Consider the following 23,339-nt stretch of genomic DNA (forward strand, 5'->3'; position numbering starts at 1 on the left):
AAACAAGATACTCTAAAAAATTCTCAATGTTAGTAAGATCAAGCACTTGTGAATTTTAATAGGTATAGGTATATCCTGTGCCATATTCAACATTAGTGACACAAAATAATGACCAATTTCAGTCGTTAGATATTCATCTATTTCTTCTTCATTTTGAAACTTAGGTCAAGTTAATGCGGATTTTGTCATAAAAGAAGAAGTCAGAATTGGACTAAATAATTTTATCCCAAGATGTCCAAAAAATAATCACAAAATAGAGATTACACAAAACTCAAATCCCACTATTAAGAGGGACTGTCTAAATACATCCTCATAATCATTTGTAAACATTACTCCAATTCTATGCTAATAGGTGTTACTGATAATATGATATAAGACAACAAAAAGGCAGGTATTGGAGTACCTGTACTTGGGACAATTCCTCTGAGAAGTGGAGTATCTTCCAAGGCATATGTAAATGACAGAGGTGGATAAGCAACGGTGTTAACAGAGATCTTCACGCTGACCTTTCCAGCTGTCCCTGCTGGGGTGAGGCAGTAGACTTCACTGGAACTGACTGAAATGATTTGACAAGGTTTGTCCCCAACAGTGACTGTGGTATTGCCTGGATAGAAGCCATTTCCTGTGATCATCAAAGTGGTTCCACCACCAATGCTTCCAGAAGTTGGTGTGACAGATGCTACTGCGGGGCTGCTGACAGTAAGGTTTCCCAGAGCCAAGCCTTTTGTTCCCACCACAACCCTAAGAGAATGAGGTCCAGCCGGAAGAGAAGTCACAAGTACAGTGATGTTATTTTCATGAACATCAATTGCTCTGAACTGTTGGTTTCCAATGAAAATAGCAATGTCCTCTAAGACAGTGCCAAAACCTTCTCCTTCAATAAGAACTTTTACAGATTCTTTGATGGAGTTTGGGGTGATTCTTGTTATAAAAGCAGTGATGCTTTCTAAATATGAAAAGCTGCAGTTCCCCTGACACCGGGCAGGCACTCCATGGATCAGAAGCTCTATTTCCACAAGCTGTTGGGGAGCAGGAGATGTTTCACATTCAATGGCTGTATAATTCACCGACAGAACTTTACATGGAAAATGACCCATAAAGACTTGCGCACCAGCAGAAGAAACGGCAAATCCAGAGCCTTTTATGGTCACTTTTGTCATTCCTGTAGTTGACCCTGCATTTGGTAATACCAAGTCAATGCTGGGCAAAAGTACAAATCGCCTATCAAATTCACTGGACAGTGTGTTGATAGCAGTGCCCAGGTTGTAGACAGTTACTGTGACAAGTTCCCTGATGCCAACATCCATTGAGTTTTGAGGGTCAATATGACACACAATGGAATGGCTACTACTTTCTTCTACAACACAAGGATAGCTACCAATTGTAACCTGAAAGTAAAATGAATATGAAAACAAGTCAGTACATTACTCTTGTATGAACATAAATTTTGTGTTAGCAACAACTAAATTTTAAAGATGGATCATGTGCAACTTTTTATTCATTAAATTAATTTGGGGAGGCCGATTTAGCCATATCTTGGATTAATCTTAAAACAAACATGAATGTTCATAGCTACATTATTCATAACAGCCAAAAAAGGTGAAGACAACCCAAATGTCCACAAACTAATGAATGGATAAATAAATTGTATACCCCATACAATGGAGTATCATTTGGACATAAAAAATGAAATGTTGCTATGTGGTAATCACGGAAGAACCTTGAAAACATTATGCTCAGTGAATAAAGCTGGTTACAAATGACCACACACTACATGAGTCTATTTATAAGAATATCCACAATAGTCAAATCCACAGAGACAGAAAGATTAGTGGTTGTTTAGGCCTGGGAGACATGGAAGGGTTGGGGCAATGTCAAAGGGTTATGGGGTTCCTTTTTGGGATAATAAAAATATTCTAAAATTAATTGTCGTGATGGATGCCCAACACTCTGACTATGCAAAAGCTTTTGAATTGTGCACATTAAATGGGTAAACTGTATGGTGTGTGAATTACATCATAATAAATTTCTAATGTTAGAAATTACAGTATGAGGTTATGGGTGAAACATCTTCCGTTTATTGAGTATACATAAGTAAATAGGAGATATTTATATTCTCACCTTATTAGCACATAGATACTGAAGCACGTCCAACAATTGTTATCAATTTCATTTAATTTTCCAGTGGATGGACTAATGTTGCTTACAGTTGGTGAAAAACAACTTGAAAGTCAAAGAGCAATCTATCTGCATTTTTAACCTGGCATTGTTCAGACCACACAGGGGTTTGTTGCTAGGCAGCCTGCCACGAGGCTTCCCAGTGCAAATCACCAGGTCCTCCTTTAGACAAAAGAACGCTTAAGTCATGGATAAAATTTCCAAAACAAGAACTGTTTCAGGCTGATTATTCTGTTTATGATGGTCTTATTGCTGGTAAGCTTTTTTTTTTTTTTTTAAATGACAAGAAGAGCCCCAGGCCAGTAAAAGCTAAGGGCTAGCCAAAGATGATACAAAAGGTGAAAATTAAATTAATATATTTTCAATTTACTCAGGCCAGATCCCAGGAGAAAAATAAAACAAAAACATCATCTCACATTTAATACATTTCAGGACACATACAGAGTATCAGAACTTTTTCATTATACTTTCATTGAGGTACACAATTCAGGGAGCCTGGCAGGACAACATCAACACAATCCCTATTTTATAGAACAAATTCCAGCCTCAGAGCAGTCCAGACCTACTCAGGTCATGTGGCTACTAAGAGGTAGTCAGACCCAGTTAGCTGCCTCCTACTCCAGAAAGACCACATACTCCTGGGTCACCGAAGTGACAGGGTTTCCATCTTAACCCTCTTACCTGAAATATGTAGCTCAGTGCCACCCACAAACAGGTGCAGGGGAATGTGCCTGGTTTCAGCTGGTAAAACGTTAATGGCTCCTTGGAGGAAAAATGGAGTGAGCCTCATCAACATACCCGCTGCTATAATAATGGATTCCAGGTGAAGTAAATTGGTAAGAAAATGAACCTGCCATAAAATGAGATGGCACATAATAAATACAAGCAATTAATGCATCCTAAAAAGAAATTTGAAATGATCATTCAATGCACAGGCAGATGACAATTCCTTATTTCTCACATGTGTGAAATTCAATAGGAAGTGTAAGGAAATGATATAAAAGATATAAATGGCTATAAAAGGGCTGTCTTTGGATAATGAAATTACACTCAAGAGACAAGATCTAGATATTTTTTCTAGAAAAATGACTTAAGTCTGCATAACTCACTGAATCTAAAGAAAAACCTGCAATGAAAATAAACAATTCTCGTGTTATGAGTAAAAAGTTCAAACTGCTAGATGTGTAAAACAAGACAGGTAGTCTAAAAGGCATGCTTTACACTAAGTTGTCCCAGGAGAAATACTGATTTTTAAAGCTGACTCCAATCAACAAAAGTTTATTACTTGCTGCCAAATTGGTATGATGAAAACGTATTATTCTATTTTTCTTTGTATTTTGTTTGTTTTGATATATTTTTCAGTTGGGTAATTATTCCAGAATGAATAAAGATATTTCTGATAACAGAACTCATCTGAAGTATAACATACCTTGCTGATATTCATTCAGAATATTTAAAAAGTGTCTAATATGTTTACTATAGCAATCAAATGCCAACTGAACCATTTTGTGTACTAGTTATATATTATTTATGCAGAAATATTTCAAATCTAAACAAAATCTCTTTTTATTATACTGGGGAAAAGAAGCATGATGCAAAATGCACAAAGTAGAAACGTACCTGATGCAGATTTTTCTCTTCTGTTTGTAAATCCTCTGCCATCATAAATTAACACTTCCAGGACTAGAGACAGAGAAAACTCTATATCCTATTCCCCTAAGAAATGGATCTGCTTGCCAACGCCATGTCACTGTGTCTCCCACAGATACATTTAAGACTGATGGTGACCAGGCATAACCTAATCCATGTACTGGGAGCAAGAATTGAGTCATATTTTTAGAGAAAAAAGGAAAAGGAGTAAAAATTCTTAATAATTATCTTTGGAAATATTGCTTATTTACAGTCATTAATGAAAAAAAAAAACCTTTAAATTACCATTGTAAAACTGTTATCTACCTAATTTAAACATGTAATAAAAATAAACAGAAATAACGGAAAGTAAGATAATAAGAAGCTAGGGAAAAGATAAGCCACACAACTCCAAAACTGCTGACTGGGAGATAATTTGAAAAAAATCAGAGTTAATAAACAAGTTGTTCCACAATATTATATGGAATATTTTTAAAAGCTATGATCAAGTCCTCAAACATAAAAATTTTCTCAGGCATCCAGTCACCCAAAAAATCTATATAATTTCAATTTTAATATTTACATAGAAACCTACAACCAAAACCAAACAATAGTAATCCAGGAGGTTCTGTACTGCAGTAAAACCAAACAGTGATTCCTCAAACTAGAAATTTTAAGTCTAGCCTTTTAGACTCAAATTTACCACTGATTCAGTCTACCTGTGGCCCCCTTTGTCAAGTGAGTAAGTGCTAGACAGGGGTATTAACAGATTATACAAAGAAATAACAATACTTATTCTCTGAATACTTGGAAGTGCAGTAAGTAAAAATCAAATTAATTTCAAGATAATGTGCTTCCATTATTTACAATATATAAATGTTGTCTGATACCTGAGTCTTCCCCATTGTTGGTAATCCTGAACACATTCCCTGTTGAATGAAGAATACATTTTATGACATTTTCTGATGATGATATCACATTGCAAAGGGAAGGACCCTAGAAAAAATAAAGATGGGAGGGAAGAAAACATTTTCTCAAATATTTTTTGTGAGCTGTAGAGAAGAAGCATAATTAGCAACAGTTAAGCCCTGCAAAAGCTCCACGTTACATAGTAGGATCTTTTTGGTAATTTTTCTGATAGTAATCATGTTCAAGTACTGATTAGTTTTAGAAATGAGATCTGTCCTTTTTAAAGTGTTCTATACACATTAAATATTCAGTAATTATTTACCGAAATCAAAAGCAGTGATTTAGTTTCTCTTTATCGCCTAACCAAATACACTTAGCCTTTTATGCGCTAAAAGTAAAAAAAAGCTTCAATTATTGAGACTATTTGTGTAAGAACTCAGCACCTAGAGCACATCCTTTAAGATGAAAAAAAAATGATAACAGCTCTCCTGTGAGGATGAAACTCGTACCTAAAATCACGGTGTTCTCAGCTGGTATCGTGCTGAATCCCAAACCCATTATGGTTATTTCAGTTCCACCATATAAGGAGCCTCTCTGTGGAAACATGTTGCTCACTTCCAAAACATATTGTATAGAAGCATTTAACTTGTCTCTGGCAAAGAAAAATCAATAGATATTTTAAAAAGTTTTCCATGGGGTCATGTCACTAAACTCTTGTTAGGATATGATTCATTTAAGAGGAAGTAATTGAATATTTAATTAGACATTACTTTTTCACATTACTTCCACATTCTAGCTCCCACCACAACTCAAATGAGTCAGATTATCTAACTGATAATCTGATAATTGTCATGAATTTAATTTGGTTGGATCATATACATACAAATAATCGTTTCCCTAAATATTAAAATTAGATTTCTGAAAGTGTCCTGGCAGAATTTTAGACGAAAAATCTTAAAATATTATGGGAAAAATATGATTATAAAAACTGCAGTCACAAGAAATACAGGAAATCCTTAAAAATATTTTCTATCTGGAAGTTCCTGTTGTGGCTCAGTGGGTTACAAAGCCAACTATTATCCATGAGGATGTGGATTCGATTCCAGGTCTCGCTTAATGGGTTAAGGATCTGGTGTTGCTATGAGCTGTGGTGTAGGTCACAGATGTGGCATGGATTCCATGTTGCTGTGGCTGTGGCTGGCAGCTACAGCTCCAATTTGACCCCTAGCCTGGGAACTTCCATATGTTGCAGGTGCAGCCTTAAAAGCAAAAATAAAAATAAAAATAAAATATTTTATATATTTACTAGAGTAAAACATAAAAAAAGACTACTGGGAGTTCCCTGGTAGCCTAATGGTTAAGGACTTGGCATTGTCACTACAGTGCCTTGGGTCGCTGCCATGCCATAGGTTCAATCCCTGGCCTAGGAACTTCTGCATGCTACAGGTATGGTCAAAAAAAAAAAAAAAGGAAAAAAAAAACAGTAATAGCAAAATAAATACATTTAATATAATTAAAGTTTTGTGCAATTAATTTGAATTTATCATGCTATATTTGTTGGAAACTTGTCATGCTCTCCCTTTCCACTATTTCGAAGAGTGAGTTTTAATTTTTTTTTTTTTTTGCTTTGTTATAGACACTAGAAGACCATCAAATGTACAATGCTTTTCTCATCTGACACATGGAGTTGACTTCCACATTCCAGCTCCCACCACAACTCGAATGAGTCTTTCTGTTAACTTTTATTTATTTATTTACTTATTATTTACTTATTTATTCTTCTTATTACTGCATCTGCAGCATATGGAAGTTCTTGGGTTAGGGGTCAAACTTGAGCTGCAGCTGCCAGCCTATGCCACAGCCACACCAATGTCGGGTCCTCAGTGCACTGAGCAAGGCCAGGGATTGAACCCACATTCTCATAGAGACTATATCAGGTTCTTAACCTGAGCCACAACAGGAACTCCTTAACTTTTATTTAACTTCCTCATCAAACTGATGTAGTTTTGAACCACCGCCCAAATGGTTTTGTATGCTGTCAATGGTTTTGTATGTCTGTCCATTATATCATCAAGGCAGAGCACAAGCCAACAGCCCTTCTGGAACCAAAACTCTGCCCTGTGAATCTACAAACACCGTGTGTAGTTCCGGTGATTAGGTTTACTGTTGCTCATGTGCCTTCACCTCCCACAAGATTCTTTTGCAATGATCTCTCCTTCTACTCTGACATTAGTTTAACTTGCCTTTTCTTAATCCCTAAATTCCAGTTTCCTCTTTTTCTGAGTATTCTAAACCATTAACTCCCTTATGCCAGAACTAAAGTTTTACTAGTTGACAAACAGCTTGGGGGAAGGGATAAATAAACAGCTACCTAAAGGAAAGTTAGAGGAGGATTCTCTCCATCCTTTCCCTCACCTGGCAGTTCCTGCCCATTTCTTGGCTCTGTTGTCACCCTAAGAGAGAACTCATCCCAGTCCCATAGGAAAAGTTAGCTCTATTATATGCTCTTGCAGCACGTGGGGCCTCTCATTCATAGCCTCTTTCACATTTATAATCAAGTTATTGATATAATCTTCTGTTTGAAAACCTGCCTCCCCAATAAAATTGTGGGCATCACTAAGGTAGGGACATGTCCCTCTTATTCTCCACTGTAAATCCAGCACTAAGCAAGTGTCTGGCCCCTAGTAACTGCTTGATGAATATTTCCAGAAGGAATGAAAATTGTGTGACATATACATAAACCTAGTTTTGCAGAGAATCTTACAACATAATCTGAATGGTATTTGTCTCAAACTTATGTATCATCTTGCATTTTTTGGGATACTTTCAGAACCTTTTGCAAAAGGAGTTATAAAAGGTGAAGAACGCAAGTGAAATATTATAAAATTAATGACTATTTTTTCCTATCCCAGTACATTAGCACCATGTGGTCCACAACTCTATCAAAGTTTATGGTCTACCATACCTTGTTGATGCAAAACCCCAGTTTCTGACTTCGACACAGATATCATGTTTTCCAGGAGACAACTTGGGCAAAATGCATCTAATATCTGTGAAGTTCCAGTGAAGGACTTGCAGGATTTTCCTCCAACATATACCTCCATGTTTTGTGTGAGTTCATTTCCAAAGTTATAACCCTTAATCGTTAATTTAACTTCTCCTATTATTTTAAAGAAAAAGTTTTACAAAAAAGAGTCAACTTATTATCTAGTGCTAAATTTGAATATTAAGCAAACCAACTCATCTCATTTTATCGGATTTAGGAAATCTTAACGCTTTTAGAGGTAAAAGAAAATCAGTGAGAGTTGATAGCTGTCACACGAAGATAAAAATCATATATAATTGGTTAATGGGGAAAAATATGGCAAAGAACTTTTAAAAAATTAATATTTTTGTTCTTATTGCACTAGTTCAAAGTGATATAATAAACAGACCAGTTTATGTTTTAAAAACAAAAACACAACAGGTTTTGCTTTAAGAAACACAATTGCAGGAGTTTCCGTCGTGGCGCAGTGGTTTACAAATCCGACTAGGAACCATGAGGTTGCGGGTTCGGTCCCTGCCCTTGCTCAGTGGGTTAAGGATCCGGCATTGCCGTGAGCTGTGGTGTAGGTTGCAGACGGGGCTCGGATCCCGCGTTGCTGGGCTCTGGTGTAGGCCAGTGGCTACAGCTCTGATTGGACCCCTAGCCTGGGAACCTCCATATGCCGCGGGAGCGGCCCAAGAAACAGCAAAAAAAAAGACAAAAAAAAAGAAAGAAACACAATTGCACAAGAAATTGCCGCAGAAGGCTGTCTAGAAATGGTATATATATATACACACATATATACACACACACATGCACATATATATATGTGTATACACACACACACACACATATATATCTTGAAAGACTAATTTCATTGAAGAATTTCTTACCCAGTATTGTTCGTACTTTTGGATTAAAATCAGTTATAACTGGAGTCTGTAAACAATTATAACTATAAACATTCCTTGCCATAGCTTGAAATCCATTGGTAATAACTGAAATATCAACTGTACCCTCAAATCTCTGAAATAAGAGGAAAAAATAATTAGAAAACATTAAATGTTGAGATAGAGAAATTCAATGACGAAAGGCAAATAGAATTATTCAAAAGAAACTTCCGAAGATTTTTTTTTGAAGTCATGAATCAGCATCAGTTATCAGCTATTTAGAAAGATGTGGTGTCAAAGTAGGTTACATGCCTGAGTTTTTTAGATAAAGGCATATCATACAGTGATTTTGTAGATGTTTATGATTTAATTTAAATGCATTTAGAATTGGATTCCTGGAGTTCCCGTCGTGGCGCAGTGGTTTACAAATCCGACTAGGAACCATGAGGTTGCGTGTTCGGTCCCTGCCCTTGCTCAGTGGGTTAACGATCCAGCGTTGCCGTGAGCTGTGGTGTAGGTTGCAGACGCGGGCTCGGATCCCGCGTTGCTGTGGCTCTGGCGTAGGCCGGTGGCTACAGCTCCGATTCAACCCCTAGCCTGGGAACCTCCATATGCCGCGGGAGCGGCCCAAGAAATAGCAACAACACAACAACAACAACAACAAAAGACAAAAAAAAAAGACAAAAAAAAAAAAAAAAAAAGAATTGGATTCCTAAGGGCTCTGCAATATAGGTCAGATATTCTAGACAAGTGATTCTCTAATAAAGCATACAATACTAAAAGTTTTGATATTTTTGCTCTTAAAATAGGCTCAACTGTAACTTTTATTCCTCTTCAGGAAAAATGACATTATTATATCTTTTGCTGACATAGTTCCAGAATCTAGGACCAAAACCTCAGAAAAATATTCAGTGCTTTCACTGATATAGCACTTATACAATTTCCATTTAGGAAAAACAATTTTTCTAGCATCTTATATTTAGTTATTGCACACTCAGTGTTTCACTGAATGACATAATTTCAACAAGCATTAATTTGCTGGATCCCCAGATTCTCATCTCCATCATTCAGTCCAACACATGCTCAAATTCACTTTCCCTACAAACTATCTAATAATATCTACACTTAATCTGCTACATTTTTTAACATTAGTGACTGATTTCATCATCCATTTGCACATAATAAGTAAAACAGAATCTTAGTTTAAATTTAAACACTATTTTTAAAATAAATAACAATGGTCCTAGAATGAAATACTCTATCGGAAACTTCACACGGTGTGTGTTTTGTCAAGAAACTGAAACTTTAACATAATGAAAATACATATTCCTTAAAAAAAACATAAAATGTATAAATTTTCTTCCCTAGTTTTTTAGACTACTTATTATTCCTGTATTTTTCTTCATCCACTGATTTACCCAGTCAATTCCCATTTATCACCCTTTAAGCTCTAATAGGACATCATCTTTTCCATGAAGCTTTTCCTGAAACTCTCTCCTGCTGTATTTATCTTCACTTTGTATCTATTTCTGTATTTTGAGTGGAACACAGTGCTTACATGTCTGTCTTCTTTAATGACGTTAAGTATCGAGAATGTGGAGATAATATTTTGTATTTGGATCTTGGTAGAAAGATGTTGAAGAAATAATTATTAAGGAGCATACATGAAACTCTGTACTTGCTAGGTCAATAAGACTTTTTTTAACCCTCTACTGAGATGTTCTTTAATTTATCAGATATCAGACTTAGAAAAAAAATAACTGAAATCAGATGCCTTACTTTTGGTGTTCTGCAGGTTATCTTATCCAAATCCCCTTCAATTATGCTGCAGGTTTCATTTCCAACTAATACCTTTGAATTTTTATTAAAGCCAAATCCAGATATGGTCAGAACAGTACCACCTTCATAAGTAAAAAACAAAACAAAACAATTATCCGATAGATCAAGAACCAGACTTGAGATATACACAATCACCACGCATCCATACCAGGGCCTGAGCCCTGGAATCTGGAACTGTAAAGGGGCTGGGCTAAGAGACTTAGTGAAATAACGCAGATTCACAACTAACATTTGCTTTTGGACATTACCAGTAGTAACTGCTATTTTCCATAGTGTCTCCTTCATCCTAAAGAGAAACGCTATTCACACTTACTCAACCAGTGGGAAATGAGAGTGAATTAAGACTCATAAAATTGTAAATTTTAATACCTTAAAGTAAAAGGGAAACTAAGAAAAAAATCCCAACAAAATAAAAATAACATAAAATAAAAACACGGATCATACCAAGATCAAGGCCAAAGCACAAAATCCAAGACTAAGCATGGTTAAACAAACACAAAGGAAATGAAGCAGGGCAGGAAAAATGTGTTATTTTGTTTCTCTCTTTTCTATCAGGCTCCTTTCTCTGATTTGTTCCCAGAACTTTTTCTGGTCAAGTAGCTCCACTGAGACTGTGGTTACAAATGGAACAGCTGGTAAGCAGAATAATAACTAATAAATCTTATCTTGACATAATTGATGAGCTTGTTATAGAAACATGTAATAATTGATGATATTAATTCAATAACCTAAGATGTAAGTATAAGCAGTCACCCTGACTTGTGCTTCATAAGAAACAAAGAATTAGTCATCCACTGAATCACTGTGCCTTCTAAAAGGGGAGTCTCCTTTGCTCAATATGAAGAAGCTCTGGGGTCCTTCCCCTTCACCCTATTCTAGAAACAGTTCAATGAAATGATGGAAATGTGTGCAATTTCCTTTGTTCAGAACAATTAACTATTACCTGCTAGGCTTCCAGAAGCAGGCCAGATGTGTGAGATCTGACTCTGATAAATGAAGCGGAATTCCTCCTCTACATTCCATGCTAGTCCAACATCAGCTATGGATACAGCAACTGGGAAATGTCCAGCACTTCCATGAAGAATCTGGCACTTGACCTCATTTTCTTGTGATAAAAGAAGAAAATGGTCAAGGAATGGTTTTGTTAGATAAAATTACTGAAACTTGATATTCGCAAATGTAAACAGTGGCCTTCATTTTTATACTCAAAGAAATATATCTAAGGAAAACTACTCATGTATTAATGGGACGAAAATTTTTACAAACTACGTGATGTTATGGATCAGACACTCCTAGAAAAGGGTAAGGTAATATAATAATGAAATCAGAGTAAACAATTTGCTCCTGTTACTAGCACGGTAAAAAATTACTACGACAACAATTTTAAATCTTAATCTATAAGATCATTTATATCAATAATTCTAACTATTTTGGTCCAATATATTATGCTTCACACTGGGTAAAATAGTAGGTTTCATCAAGGAAAGTGATCAAATCTAAGTGAAAAACATATTCTTCACTTCATTTAGAAAAACATGTGTGCACTTACAATATAGGTGAAATACTGACTGTTAGATCTCAATAATACGTAGAAGATCTAAATAATAAACAATGTAAATTACATGGAAGATGAATTTATTTATGCAATTCCAACTTATTAAAATTAAGGAAAATATCTAGGATTATGAAAGATAATTTTTGGAGAAATAAATAATTATGGTCCTTACTTTTTCATAAGGAACTATTGGACTAGATATCCCAGAAAGTGACTATGTCCTCTTGCTGCGACTAATGTGACATTTTCAAAGCATGGGACCAAGGAATACCAGAGCAGCAATAATGTATTTTTATATTCCACAGACATACCAAAGAAGGAAGGATTTCATGTAATCACTTTACAAAGTGAAAAAGAAGAGCAAAAATCAACTGTTATGGGATAAAGACACTGTACAACAGTGAAAGAATTAGTCTGTGGTCGTAACTAAAGATTTAAAAGATAAGACATTTATGCAGAGCAGCTTGCCGATTTCGTGACTCCAAAGATAATCCGTATGATAATCATTACTGTAACACTACTCTTTGATTCTATTTTCTCTTAAAGAAAAACAATTAGGCTCAAAAATAATCATTTTAAAAGAACTTACCATTCACAGAAAGAAGAGAGCAACCTACTGGTCCAACTGAGACTGACACAGCTGAACTAGGAGAAAATCCAGAACCTGATATGGTTAGAACTGTGCCTTCTTCATAGGACCCTGAAAATGATAAATTTAAACAACAACATTAAAATGACAAAACACAGAATCCATTGTTATAAAATTAGACTTTTATCAGAGAAAAATAAGTCTATCTTCTAAAAGATGTGAACATAAAAACCTACAAGCAAGCCAAGAAGAAAAAAAGATATTTATATAGCAATGGTACTTTTTTCCCATTGAATTACTATATGTTGCTTCATGTTTTGAATCTGTGTTGATAGAGATTAATGGAAAGATTATCTGACTAATAAAGTATGGAATGAAGTAAAGAAAGAAAACATGACAAATAAACTAAACATAACATCGCTATACAGTAACTTAGACTATGACGGAACTGCCATCACAAATTTATGAGAAAAGGATAAATTGTTCAATAAGTGTGGCCACTTTGCATTTGAAACAGAATAAGATTTACTTAGCTGATACTTTAACCAACCTAAAGTGCTTAGATTAGTCCAGATTTACACTTACTGGCTCAGCATCTTATAATGAATATTCTCCATTCACCCTTAAAGGTATTCAGATTTAATCAATAGATGACACAGTCACCTTACTTACATAACTTCACATATAACATAGATTCTACATGGATTTAAAGGGCAAAGAATGAAAAACAATTTCCAAATTTTAGAAGAAAATATAATCAAATATCATAATAACTTTAATGTAAAGATAGACTTCCTAAATAAGATATAGAAAGCCATGGTTAACCACAAAAGAAAAGATACATTACATTAAAATAAATCAGTGATTTAAACATTTGCGTGAGTTAGATACTAAAACAAATCATAAGCAATATACTGGGAGAAGACGAGTGCAAAAGACTGGCAAACATAATATACAATATACAGCACAAGTCAATAGAAAAGAGACAATCTGATAAATGCATAAATGATGTTAATGATCAATATGCAGAAAAAGAAACAATTTAAATGTCCAAGAAACATACGAGAAGATGTTCCTGTGCATTACTAATCAGGGAAGAGACAGCATGAAAGCAGTGATGAGACAACTTCTTTCACTCATCAGACTGACCAAAATTAGGAAGCTCACAATATCAAGGACTGGTGAAGATACAGGAAATTCGGTGCTCCCATACTAGCTGGAGGTACAGCTACTTTGGGGAGCAATTTGGTCATCTAATAAACCGCCTCACATTTTTCCCAGCTACTAATTAGCAATTCCACATCTGGGTATAAGCTCTGAAGAAGCTCTAGCATGTATGCAATAGGAGATTTGTACAAGAAAGCTCACTACAATCATGCATTAAAGCAAAAAACTTGTGAACAATCTAAATGTCCATCAACAGAGGAACAAATAAAGTATTCATCCATGAACCATTTTAAAATGATGAATCAGATGTACATAAAACCATGTAAATATTTCTCAAAATGAATGCTGAATGTCAAAATTAAGAAGCAAATGATATTTACAATGTAATATCTCATTTGTAAACTTAAAAACCGACAAAATTACCATATGTTTGGGTTATATACAAAATGTATTAAAATGGCATGGAAAAATACACACAAAATTAATTACTGTGATTGCCTCTGGGGAAGCTGGTAGGGGACTAGCACTGAGCATGGTGCTTAGAAAGAACCATAGCTGTTCCTATAATATTTTCTTTTTGAAACTGATTATTGGAAGCAAATATAATAAAGTGTTAACAAAGTGTTAATAGCTGTTAAATTTTCTGCAAGGAGAATATGTGTATTTTATTGTTTTATTTATACTTATCTTTTCATTACTTTCACACTTATCAAAATGTGGCAAAGAGGTGATTCAGGTTTTTAATTATTTTGAGTAAGAAATGTTTTTTCACAAGTGCATATACAAGTGCAAATCCATTACAAACTACAATAATGGATTCAAAAATAAGAATACTAAAGGGCTAGAACCAAATTGAAGTTCACCAAATCCTTATTCTTGAGAGTTTTGAAGATTTTACAGTAATGATATTAATTTGGGGAAAACATGAATTATCCCAAAGTTAGTATCATTACTGTTAAAAAGTCTGAATAATACATTCTTTCAACTGCAAAGACATGCTACTTTAAAGATTTCAATATTTTCTGATACATAATTACCAGGTGTATTTTATTCCTAGCCACCAAGACTAAATATATGACTATAGTATCTGAGATTATCATTCTGACTGGAAAAAAAGCTATCCTTTAGAATCCTTAGTCATGCTGTTTATTTCAATTTTGGGGAGTTCAGACATGAAGTGTAATCATGTTTTTTAGAGCAATCACATACTATGAAGATACTTTATGATGTGTTTCCCCACCACTCTCCCACTGAATTCTTGGCAATAACTATTCTATCTATTATTCTCAGTCTAGGGCCTAATTATTTTCTTTTACTAAACAGCATTTTTGTTACTAGACTTTTATTACTATATCTCCTAGAAGAAGTAGTCTCACTTCTTGATAATGAAAAGAATAATGATGAAAGAATCCCATTAATACCCTAGCTGGTTTAACAAAAACGCCTCAATATCAGAAATTTTAGAGATTGAGTCTAACTTGCTGAGACTGGAGAAGTAAAAGACTAGTGAGTCCAACATTAACAGTGACTTTTTTCCCAAAAGATAATTAATGATCTTTCATACATTTCTGGTCTGAAAGATTTTTCACTATGTAGAACTGATTGCCTTAATTGGTGCCTTAGAATGTTAAAAAAAAATTATCAGAGTTTACATTTTTTCTAATTGTCTTCTAAGCTATAGTCCAAGCTAAGCAAGATATTACCTTGGGATGGACTTATGGTCCAGACTTGAGGAGTAGCTGAGGAATCCCATGTAAATCCACAGTCACCTGAACATTTAGCTGGAATTCCATTGACATAGACCTCAACCTTCAAGTAAAGAAACACAGACATAACAGGGATAGTGTGGTTAAGTAGAATATGCAGAGGATTTAGAAAAGTAATGGAATTTTCCTTCTTTGCTGGTTTGTTGGTTTTCAAAAATTAGTCTATTCAGTTTATAATTTTTCAGTTTTGACACTTTACTCATTCATTCAGCGAGTATGTCCATTATAGATCAGACAAGGTTGTAAATGTACCAAGCACATTTACAAAACAGATGACATCTCTGCTATCACCCAACTTATATTCAAGTGGAGGTAGGAGAGAATTGCATGACTTTAAACTTACAAAAAAAGGTAAAAGCATACTCCACCCTGGGGTGATTAGTGCTATGAAGAAAAATAAAGGTTGCTCTCAGGAGAGTCACCTCAACTCTATATACTTTACTTTTCTCATCAATAAGTGGTAGCATTAATAATTACTTTATAGAGTTACTATAAAGATTAAATGAAAGAATATATTTTCAAATACTAAGAGTACAGCTTAAAACCCATTCTTTCATTATAAGGAAATTTACCCCTAAGTCATAAAATATTATTGAGTTGATCATCTGTTAAATAGTAACATGAAAATAAAGATGTCATCTCTTCTGTTTTACCAGGTCTTTAATGCATTACCAACTAGCCACACATTTAAAATTACATTAAACATCATGGGGAAACTTTAAAAAATACCTGTGGCTGCTCACTGGGTGTACGAAGTAGGTCTCCAAGGATGCGCTGTCTGAATAAGCCACCTTCCTTTATCATTTTAACTGTCATATTAGCCTTTTCTCCAAAAATGTTGGAATCATTGATCTATTTTTTAGACAAGATTATTTTACTAGAAAAGCTATGATAAACATGAACACACCAGTTTTTCTAAAGTTAAGCATGGCTGAAAGAATCCAAAGAATGAAAAAAAATTCAAAATCATTTTAGTCACATTTTTGAAAAAGAAGCCTTTTCAAAAATGATCAATAGCAGAGGTCCCATCATGGCTCAGTGGAAACAAATCTGACCAGCATCCACGAGGATGCAGATTCAATCCCTGGCCTTGTACAGTGGGCTAAGGATCCGGCGTTGCCATGAGCTGTGGTGTATGTCGCAGACACAGCTTGGATCTGATGTTGCTGTGGCTGTGGTGCAGGCCAGTGGCTACAGCTTCAATTCGACCCCTAGCCTGGGAACATCCATATGTCATGGGTGTGGCCTTGAAAAGCAAAAAAAAAAAAAAGATCAATATCTACCCAAGAAAATGATATCATTGCATTATCATATATTGTATCATTTACAACTTAAAATGACTAAAATGAACTTGAATATTTGGACTAAAATAGGTCTAAGGAATATGAATTTACTTAATTTCCTCAAAATATTCTATACTCTTTCTGAATATGACCGTTTTGATAAATGATGGTTAAATAACTGAAAAATGCAGTCCTCTTTCCACCTTACTGTCAACCTTTCCCACTTTAGCATTTTTGGCCTCTGAATACCCTTGATTTTTCATCCACTTATGGAATTATATTTTCTGTCAATGGTAAAAATGAAACCAAATTCAGGTGAATATGTATAATTTAGTCATTCCAAAACTGTGCTGCCAATATGGTAGTCTTCTGATGCATATGGGGCTAGCAAAGAGATAGCAAAGAGCCTTTGTGCTAGGCCAAGGGGGCCAAGGGGACAAGGAGCAGAAGACATGATGAATAAGCAGAGGAGACTGGTCGGGAAAGAGTGAAGAGAGTAGAAGTGCAGACACCAGCAGAGGTACCAAGAGGGAGATCAGTCCTGAGAGCTGTCTCAGTTGCAGAATCTTCTAATTCTGGTTTCAGTTCATGTGTTTTCTTAAAATAACCCCCACATCTTTATGACAGTCTACGTATGGCTATTTACATTCAATGTTTATATACCTTTTTTTGGTCTCCTCTCCCTCCAACACCTCTTTTTTTTCTTCAACGTGATTTTTATAAATAGAGTTCTATATTTTTTCCTCCTTATTTCAAGGACATCTTTCCAGGGGGTCTATATATGGCTGCATGATATTCATGCTAAGTTTGTGTCATTTTAACAACCATTTTTCTATTCATATGGATTTAGGTTTCTAGGTTTTTTACTATTACAAATAATGCTCCAGGGACTACCTCTGTGCCTGTCTCACTCTCTATTTGTATTATTATTTCAGTAGAATAGAATTACAGAGCTGAAATTGCTGTATCATAAGGTATCTATATTTAGATAGGACAAAATTATCCTCCCAAAAGGTCACAATTTACTCTCTCACCAACAGTGCACCTTACATTCTCATCATCACTAGAAAGCATCATCTTTTTGATTTTTAACATCTGAGCCCCCAGTCTTTTCTAGACCTTTCTCCTTCACATATTCTGAGCTTGACTCCTGTCGCTTGTCTCCATCCACATTCTAAGAAAAAGTAATTAGATGAGAACTTAAGGTGTACCTCTGTTAGGAACTTGAAAAGGTAATCTTTGAAACCAGAGCAGTATCCAAGGTCCCAGAATATAGCTGCAGTGTACAGTGGTAGAATTATAGACAGAGAGGCTGGTTCTGCTTGGCTCTCCATAATGTGTACCCAGATTTAGTCCCGAGACTAGCTCTGCCTGTGCACCTCCTGTGCCTAGTTTTTGTACTTTCTCCACAGGGGATCAGAAATAAAGCATCAATAGCAGTTCTCCATGAAAGAGAACACCTGGTCCACTTAATTTAGAACAGTCTTCTTCAACTCAAATTCCTTGTTTTAATGTTTAGTCTATAGTTTGCAATTTTTAAAATACAGTCTCAGGAGTTCTCTCTGTGGCTCAGCAGAAACGAATCTGACCAGTATCCATGAGAACGCAGGTTCGATCCCTGGCCTCGCTCAGTGTGTTAAGGATCCGGTGTTGCCATGAGCTGTGGTGCAGGTTGCAGATGCTGCTCAGATCTGGCATTGTTGTGGCTGTGGCTCAGGCCAGCGGCTACAGCTCCAATTTGACCCCTAACCTGGGAAACGCATATATGCCGTGGATACAGCCGGGATGCAAGTAAGCAAGGAACACACAGAAGAACACAGAAACCAGGCTACAGGAGAGAACCTGCAGGAGAGTCTGCTTCCCACATGCACTTCTCCACTTGATGTTCCAGGAGTATCCAGCACAGGTTCCCTCTCGTGTTACTGAGACTTGTCCCATTTCTTCTAGACTCTGGAGAGCAAACTGCAATTCTGCAGCGGACACAGCAGCAGGGATGCCTGTGCTCACAGAGGGATGGCAAACAGCAGGAGTCAAAAATGCACAAACCAGTGGTCACCCTTAAGATACATGACATGTATTTAATCACCTGTATACCAACTGTCCTCCTTCAATACGGAAAAAATGAAATTTGCATACTATTACACAACAAATTTATATACTTCTTAGAAACAAAAATTACAAGAGTAATATATATCAGACATTGAGCCATGGCTCAAGTCTTTTCAAAAAAATATCAATTAACTTTAAAGATAACCCGTCAGTCATGGACATAAGAGAAACAAACTTTTGGGAATTTAACTTGGTATATTGGGTGAGGTGGTAAAGAAAATGTGAAATGTCATTTGTTCCAAATAATTTAGCTTTGTGTTACTCTCAAAAATCCCAATTCTATAACTTGCATAAAGAAATAATATTAAAAAGAAATACATCAAAAGGTTTATTATGATTTTCTAGATGAGAACAATCCAATCGATACGTATACCAAAGTTAGGAAATTTTCTCATATACCTTTGAGAATATGTCTGTAAGCCTGAATGTCAAAGCTGCCACTTAGAGGTGGAGATGCTGCTTGAATTCTTTGAATACGAATCTTTGACTCCCCTGGCCAATTATTTCCTCTGTAAACAGACTCATTCTCTGTCGACTCTGGGATTATCTAATTTCCAAAATAAATATTGATAAAATGATGAAACATAACAATGGCTAACATGATTTCTATTTCACCAGGGTACAATCCTGTGACATGACATAAATGAGCCTCAGGTATTCAGGACTCTTTAGAACATTAAGGAGAGTCACATAAATCAGCACAGGCCATACCTAGATAGCTGTGATAATGAGGCCCAAGTCAACTCAGTCATCTGCACAGCAATCAGCTGGAACACAGTAATACCTCATTAATTCAGGGTGTACCCTCCATCACTCAAGGAACAAATATTTATGGAGCAGGCATTCTGTTCAAGGTACGGTGTTAATCACAGTGGGGAGGCAAAGAAACATGAGATCCGGTCTTGGCTGCCAAAAACCTAAAAACCCTTTTGGAGGAATAATGTATGGAGGCTTCAAAACTTAACTACTACTATAAGGAAGTATATGATCAGTACATTGACTGCTCCAGACCCAGGAAATACCTGTCTAATGGCAATCAACTGACAAAAGCAACACAAGTAATAAAAATTCATAGACTGTAACTCTAATAGTGAAAATGATATTCTCCTGTTTCTTATCCCCGTTAATCCCGTGGGATTTAAAATTTTAAGCCCCATTGCCCACGTAAATGAGTAAATGTAAGTGCCAAAAGACTTATGCAAGAATGTTTAGAGCAGCTTTATTTATAATAACCCTTGACTGGAAATAGTGCAAAAGCCTGTCAATAGAATGGATATATTGTTGTATACTAATACCAGGGAATAATGTATAGCAACAGAAAAGAATGAACTATAGCTATATGCAACAATATGAATCTCATGATATCAAATTAAAAAAGCTAGATGCGAAAGGATATTGTATTGTTCATTGATATGAAGATTAAGAATAAGCAAAATTAATGATAACAGAAGTCAAAACAGTCATTATCTGGGGTGTGGGTGAGTAATCTAATGACAAGGTAAAAGCACAAAGAAGGCTTTTGGGGGGCTAATGAGTTTCTTTCTCTTGACTTGGGTAGTAACTACATGAGTACATTTACTTTAAAAATTCATGGAAAAAATAAAAATTATACAAAAAGAAAAAAATTCACAGAGTTCAGCAAGGGTGTGGAATATAAGACAAGCACACAAAAACCAATCACATTTTTATAAACAGAAAACAAGCATGCATAAGCTGAAATTAACAAAAGACCCCATTACAATGGCTTCAAAGAAAATTAAATACTTATACAGAAAACTAATAAAACATGTACTGCATCTGATCTGAAATCAAAAAATGCTGGTGAATGTAATTCAATAAGATCTAAGTATGTTGGAAAAAAAAAGGAAGATCTAAATAAGTGGAGAGACAATCTGTGTTCACAGACTGGAAGATTCAACATGATAAAAGTATCAATTCTCTCCAAAATAATCTATAGATTTAATGCAATTCTTTTCAAAAATACTGGTAAGGTTTTGGTAGACATAAACAAGCTTATTTCAAAATTTATATGGAAAAGACACAGGACCTAGAATAGCTAAAACAACTTTTCACAAGAAATTAGAGGAATCACTCTACCCAATGTTAAGACTTACTACATGGCTACAGGGATCAAGACGGTATGGTACTGGTGGAAGGATCACCACATAGAGCAATGAGACAGAACAGAGAATCCTGAAATATATCCACAAAAACATGCCCAACTGATTTTTGATAAAGGTACAAGAGTAGTTCAATGGAAGAAGGACAGCTTTTTCTTTCTTTCTTTTTTTTTTTTTCAAATAGTAAAAATTTGGAATGTTATTTGACATCTCTCAATTTCTTTTTTTTTTGTTTTTTTTTTGTTTTTTTTTGTTTTTTTTTTAATTATTATTTTCCCACTGTACAGCAATCTCTCAATTTCTATCTATCCATCCATCCATCCATCCATCCATCCATCCATCCATCTATCCATCTATCTATCTATCTATCTATCTATCTATCTATCTATCTATCTATCTATCTATCTATCTTCTTAGGGCTGCACCCATGGCATATGGAGGTTCCCAGGCTAGGGGTCAAATCAGAGTTGCAGCTGCCAGCCTACACCATAGCCACAGCAATGCAGGATCCGAGCCACGTCTTCCATCTACATCACAGCTCACAGCAACACCAGATCCTTAACCCACTGAGCGAGGCCAGGGATTGAACCTGCATCCTTATGGATGCTAGTCAGATTCGTTTCCCCTGAGCCACGATGAGAACTCCAAGGACAGCTTTTTCAATAAATGATGCTGGAGCAATTGTAAGGATAGGCAAACAAATGAATCTGGACCTAAAATTTCATTTCTCATACAAAAGCCAACTCAGAATGAATCATGGCCTTAAATGTAAAATATATAGCTATAAAACTATCAGTAAAAGAAAAAAACCCTCAAGATTTGGGGCTAAGAGTAGAGTTCTTAGACTCGAAACCAAAAGCACCATTCATAAAAGGCATAGCTAGATCAGGAGTGCCCGTCGTGGCGCAGTGGAAATGAATCAGACTAGGAACCAAGAGGTTTCAGGCCATGCTCAGTGGATTAAAGATCCGGGCAGACGCAGCTCAGATTCTGCTTTGCAGAGAGCTGTGGTGTAGGCCGGCAACTGTAGCTCTGATTAGACCCCTAGCCTGGGAACAACCATATGCTGCAGGTGTGGCCCTAAAAAGAAAAAAAAAAAAAAAAAAAAAAAAGAGTTTTTCTCATTTTTGTTTTTGGTTTTTTGTTTGTTTTGTTTTGTTTTCTAGGGCCACTCCCATGGCATATGGAGGTTCCCAGGCTAGGGGTTCTAATGGGAGCTGTAGCCACCGGCCTGCGCCAGGGCCACAGCAATGCTAGATCAGAGCCACGTGTGCACCCTATACCACAGCTCACGGCAATGCCAGATCCTTAACCCACTGAGCAAGGCCAGGGATCGAACCTGCAACCTCATGGTTCCTAGTCAGATTTGTTAACCACTACGCCACGATGGGAGCTCCAAGTTACAGTTTTTAAGACAATTCCTTGATCTGGATATTTAACATATGTGCACATACACTATTACATTTTGTTATATGGCTAAAAGACTGAAAAACATTTACTAGATATTTGTCTTTATACTAAGACTAAAACACTGGTCCTGGATAAGGAAAAGCAATTTTTGTGGAACACATAGTTTTTCAGTCTTTTAAATCATCTCAGTCTTTTAAAACTGTTAGCACAAAGTTCTCTGTGAGACTCAAATTGTAACATCAATTATAGTTTAACCTTTAATACTGGACTTACTATACTTGATTTTGGTTTGCTGTAGGCAATTACATTAACTCATTGTATATTTCTGTAGCAAATTAAATGTAAAAATACTTATAATTGTTAATATTTAATATAGAACTTAAACTCAAGCGGTACAAATATTATTCAGATCCTTTTGCAATTGTGGAAAACCACTTTTTTCTTCTTGTATAATTTTTGATACAAGAAAAAAATGGTGTTTATAACAGAAACTATTTTAAAACATAATGCAGAATCTCAAATTTTCCTTCAATAATCTCTGTTCAAAGATCTTTACTGGAAGAGCCCACAAATTTTTCTTTTACATCAACATAGAAAATGCTACTTAAATCTGACTAGCTCATTCTTAAAGCTATTTCCTCCCACTTCTTTTCCCATCGATATACTTCTTTTAAAAATTTTTAATATTTAAAGTGAATTTTCATGCTCAATTTCAACAAGCCTCTAAATTTTCATTTTATCCTGAGAATAACTGTTTTGTCCTATTAAAAGATATCCAATCTCTATATCAGCTATTTGTAAAAAAAAAAAAAAGAAAAAAAGTATTTAAAATTTACTTAGTCAAAGTTAATTTTTCATAAGTTGAAAGTA

General features: G+C 35.4%; 1 protein-coding gene across 1 annotated transcript in view; it reads right to left on the reverse strand.

The window, feature by feature from the left end:
* Window positions 1-329: 329 nt before the first annotated feature.
* LOC106507421 (fibrocystin-L-like) overlaps window positions 330-23,339 on the reverse strand; it is a gene marked incomplete at its 5' end in the record, with an annotated part of 64,013 nt that continues 41,003 nt past the window's right edge. The window contains 17 exon segments of the mRNA XM_021081259.1: window positions 330-1,426; window positions 2,939-3,028; window positions 3,799-3,847; window positions 3,849-3,988; window positions 4,698-4,791; window positions 4,793-4,803; window positions 5,226-5,368; window positions 7,682-7,790; window positions 7,793-7,876; window positions 8,635-8,767; window positions 10,411-10,532; window positions 11,414-11,575; window positions 12,615-12,725; window positions 15,485-15,590; window positions 16,277-16,399; window positions 18,673-18,827; window positions 19,339-19,486. Coding sequence (XP_020936918.1) covers window positions 330-1,426; window positions 2,939-3,028; window positions 3,799-3,847; window positions 3,849-3,988; window positions 4,698-4,791; window positions 4,793-4,803; window positions 5,226-5,368; window positions 7,682-7,790; window positions 7,793-7,876; window positions 8,635-8,767; window positions 10,411-10,532; window positions 11,414-11,575; window positions 12,615-12,725; window positions 15,485-15,590; window positions 16,277-16,399; window positions 18,673-18,827; window positions 19,339-19,486 — 2,877 coding nt within the window.

Source organism: Sus scrofa, unplaced genomic scaffold (assembly GCF_000003025.6).
Source record: "Sus scrofa isolate TJ Tabasco breed Duroc unplaced genomic scaffold, Sscrofa11.1 Contig1226, whole genome shotgun sequence".
Taxonomy (NCBI): domain Eukaryota; kingdom Metazoa; phylum Chordata; class Mammalia; order Artiodactyla; family Suidae; genus Sus; species Sus scrofa.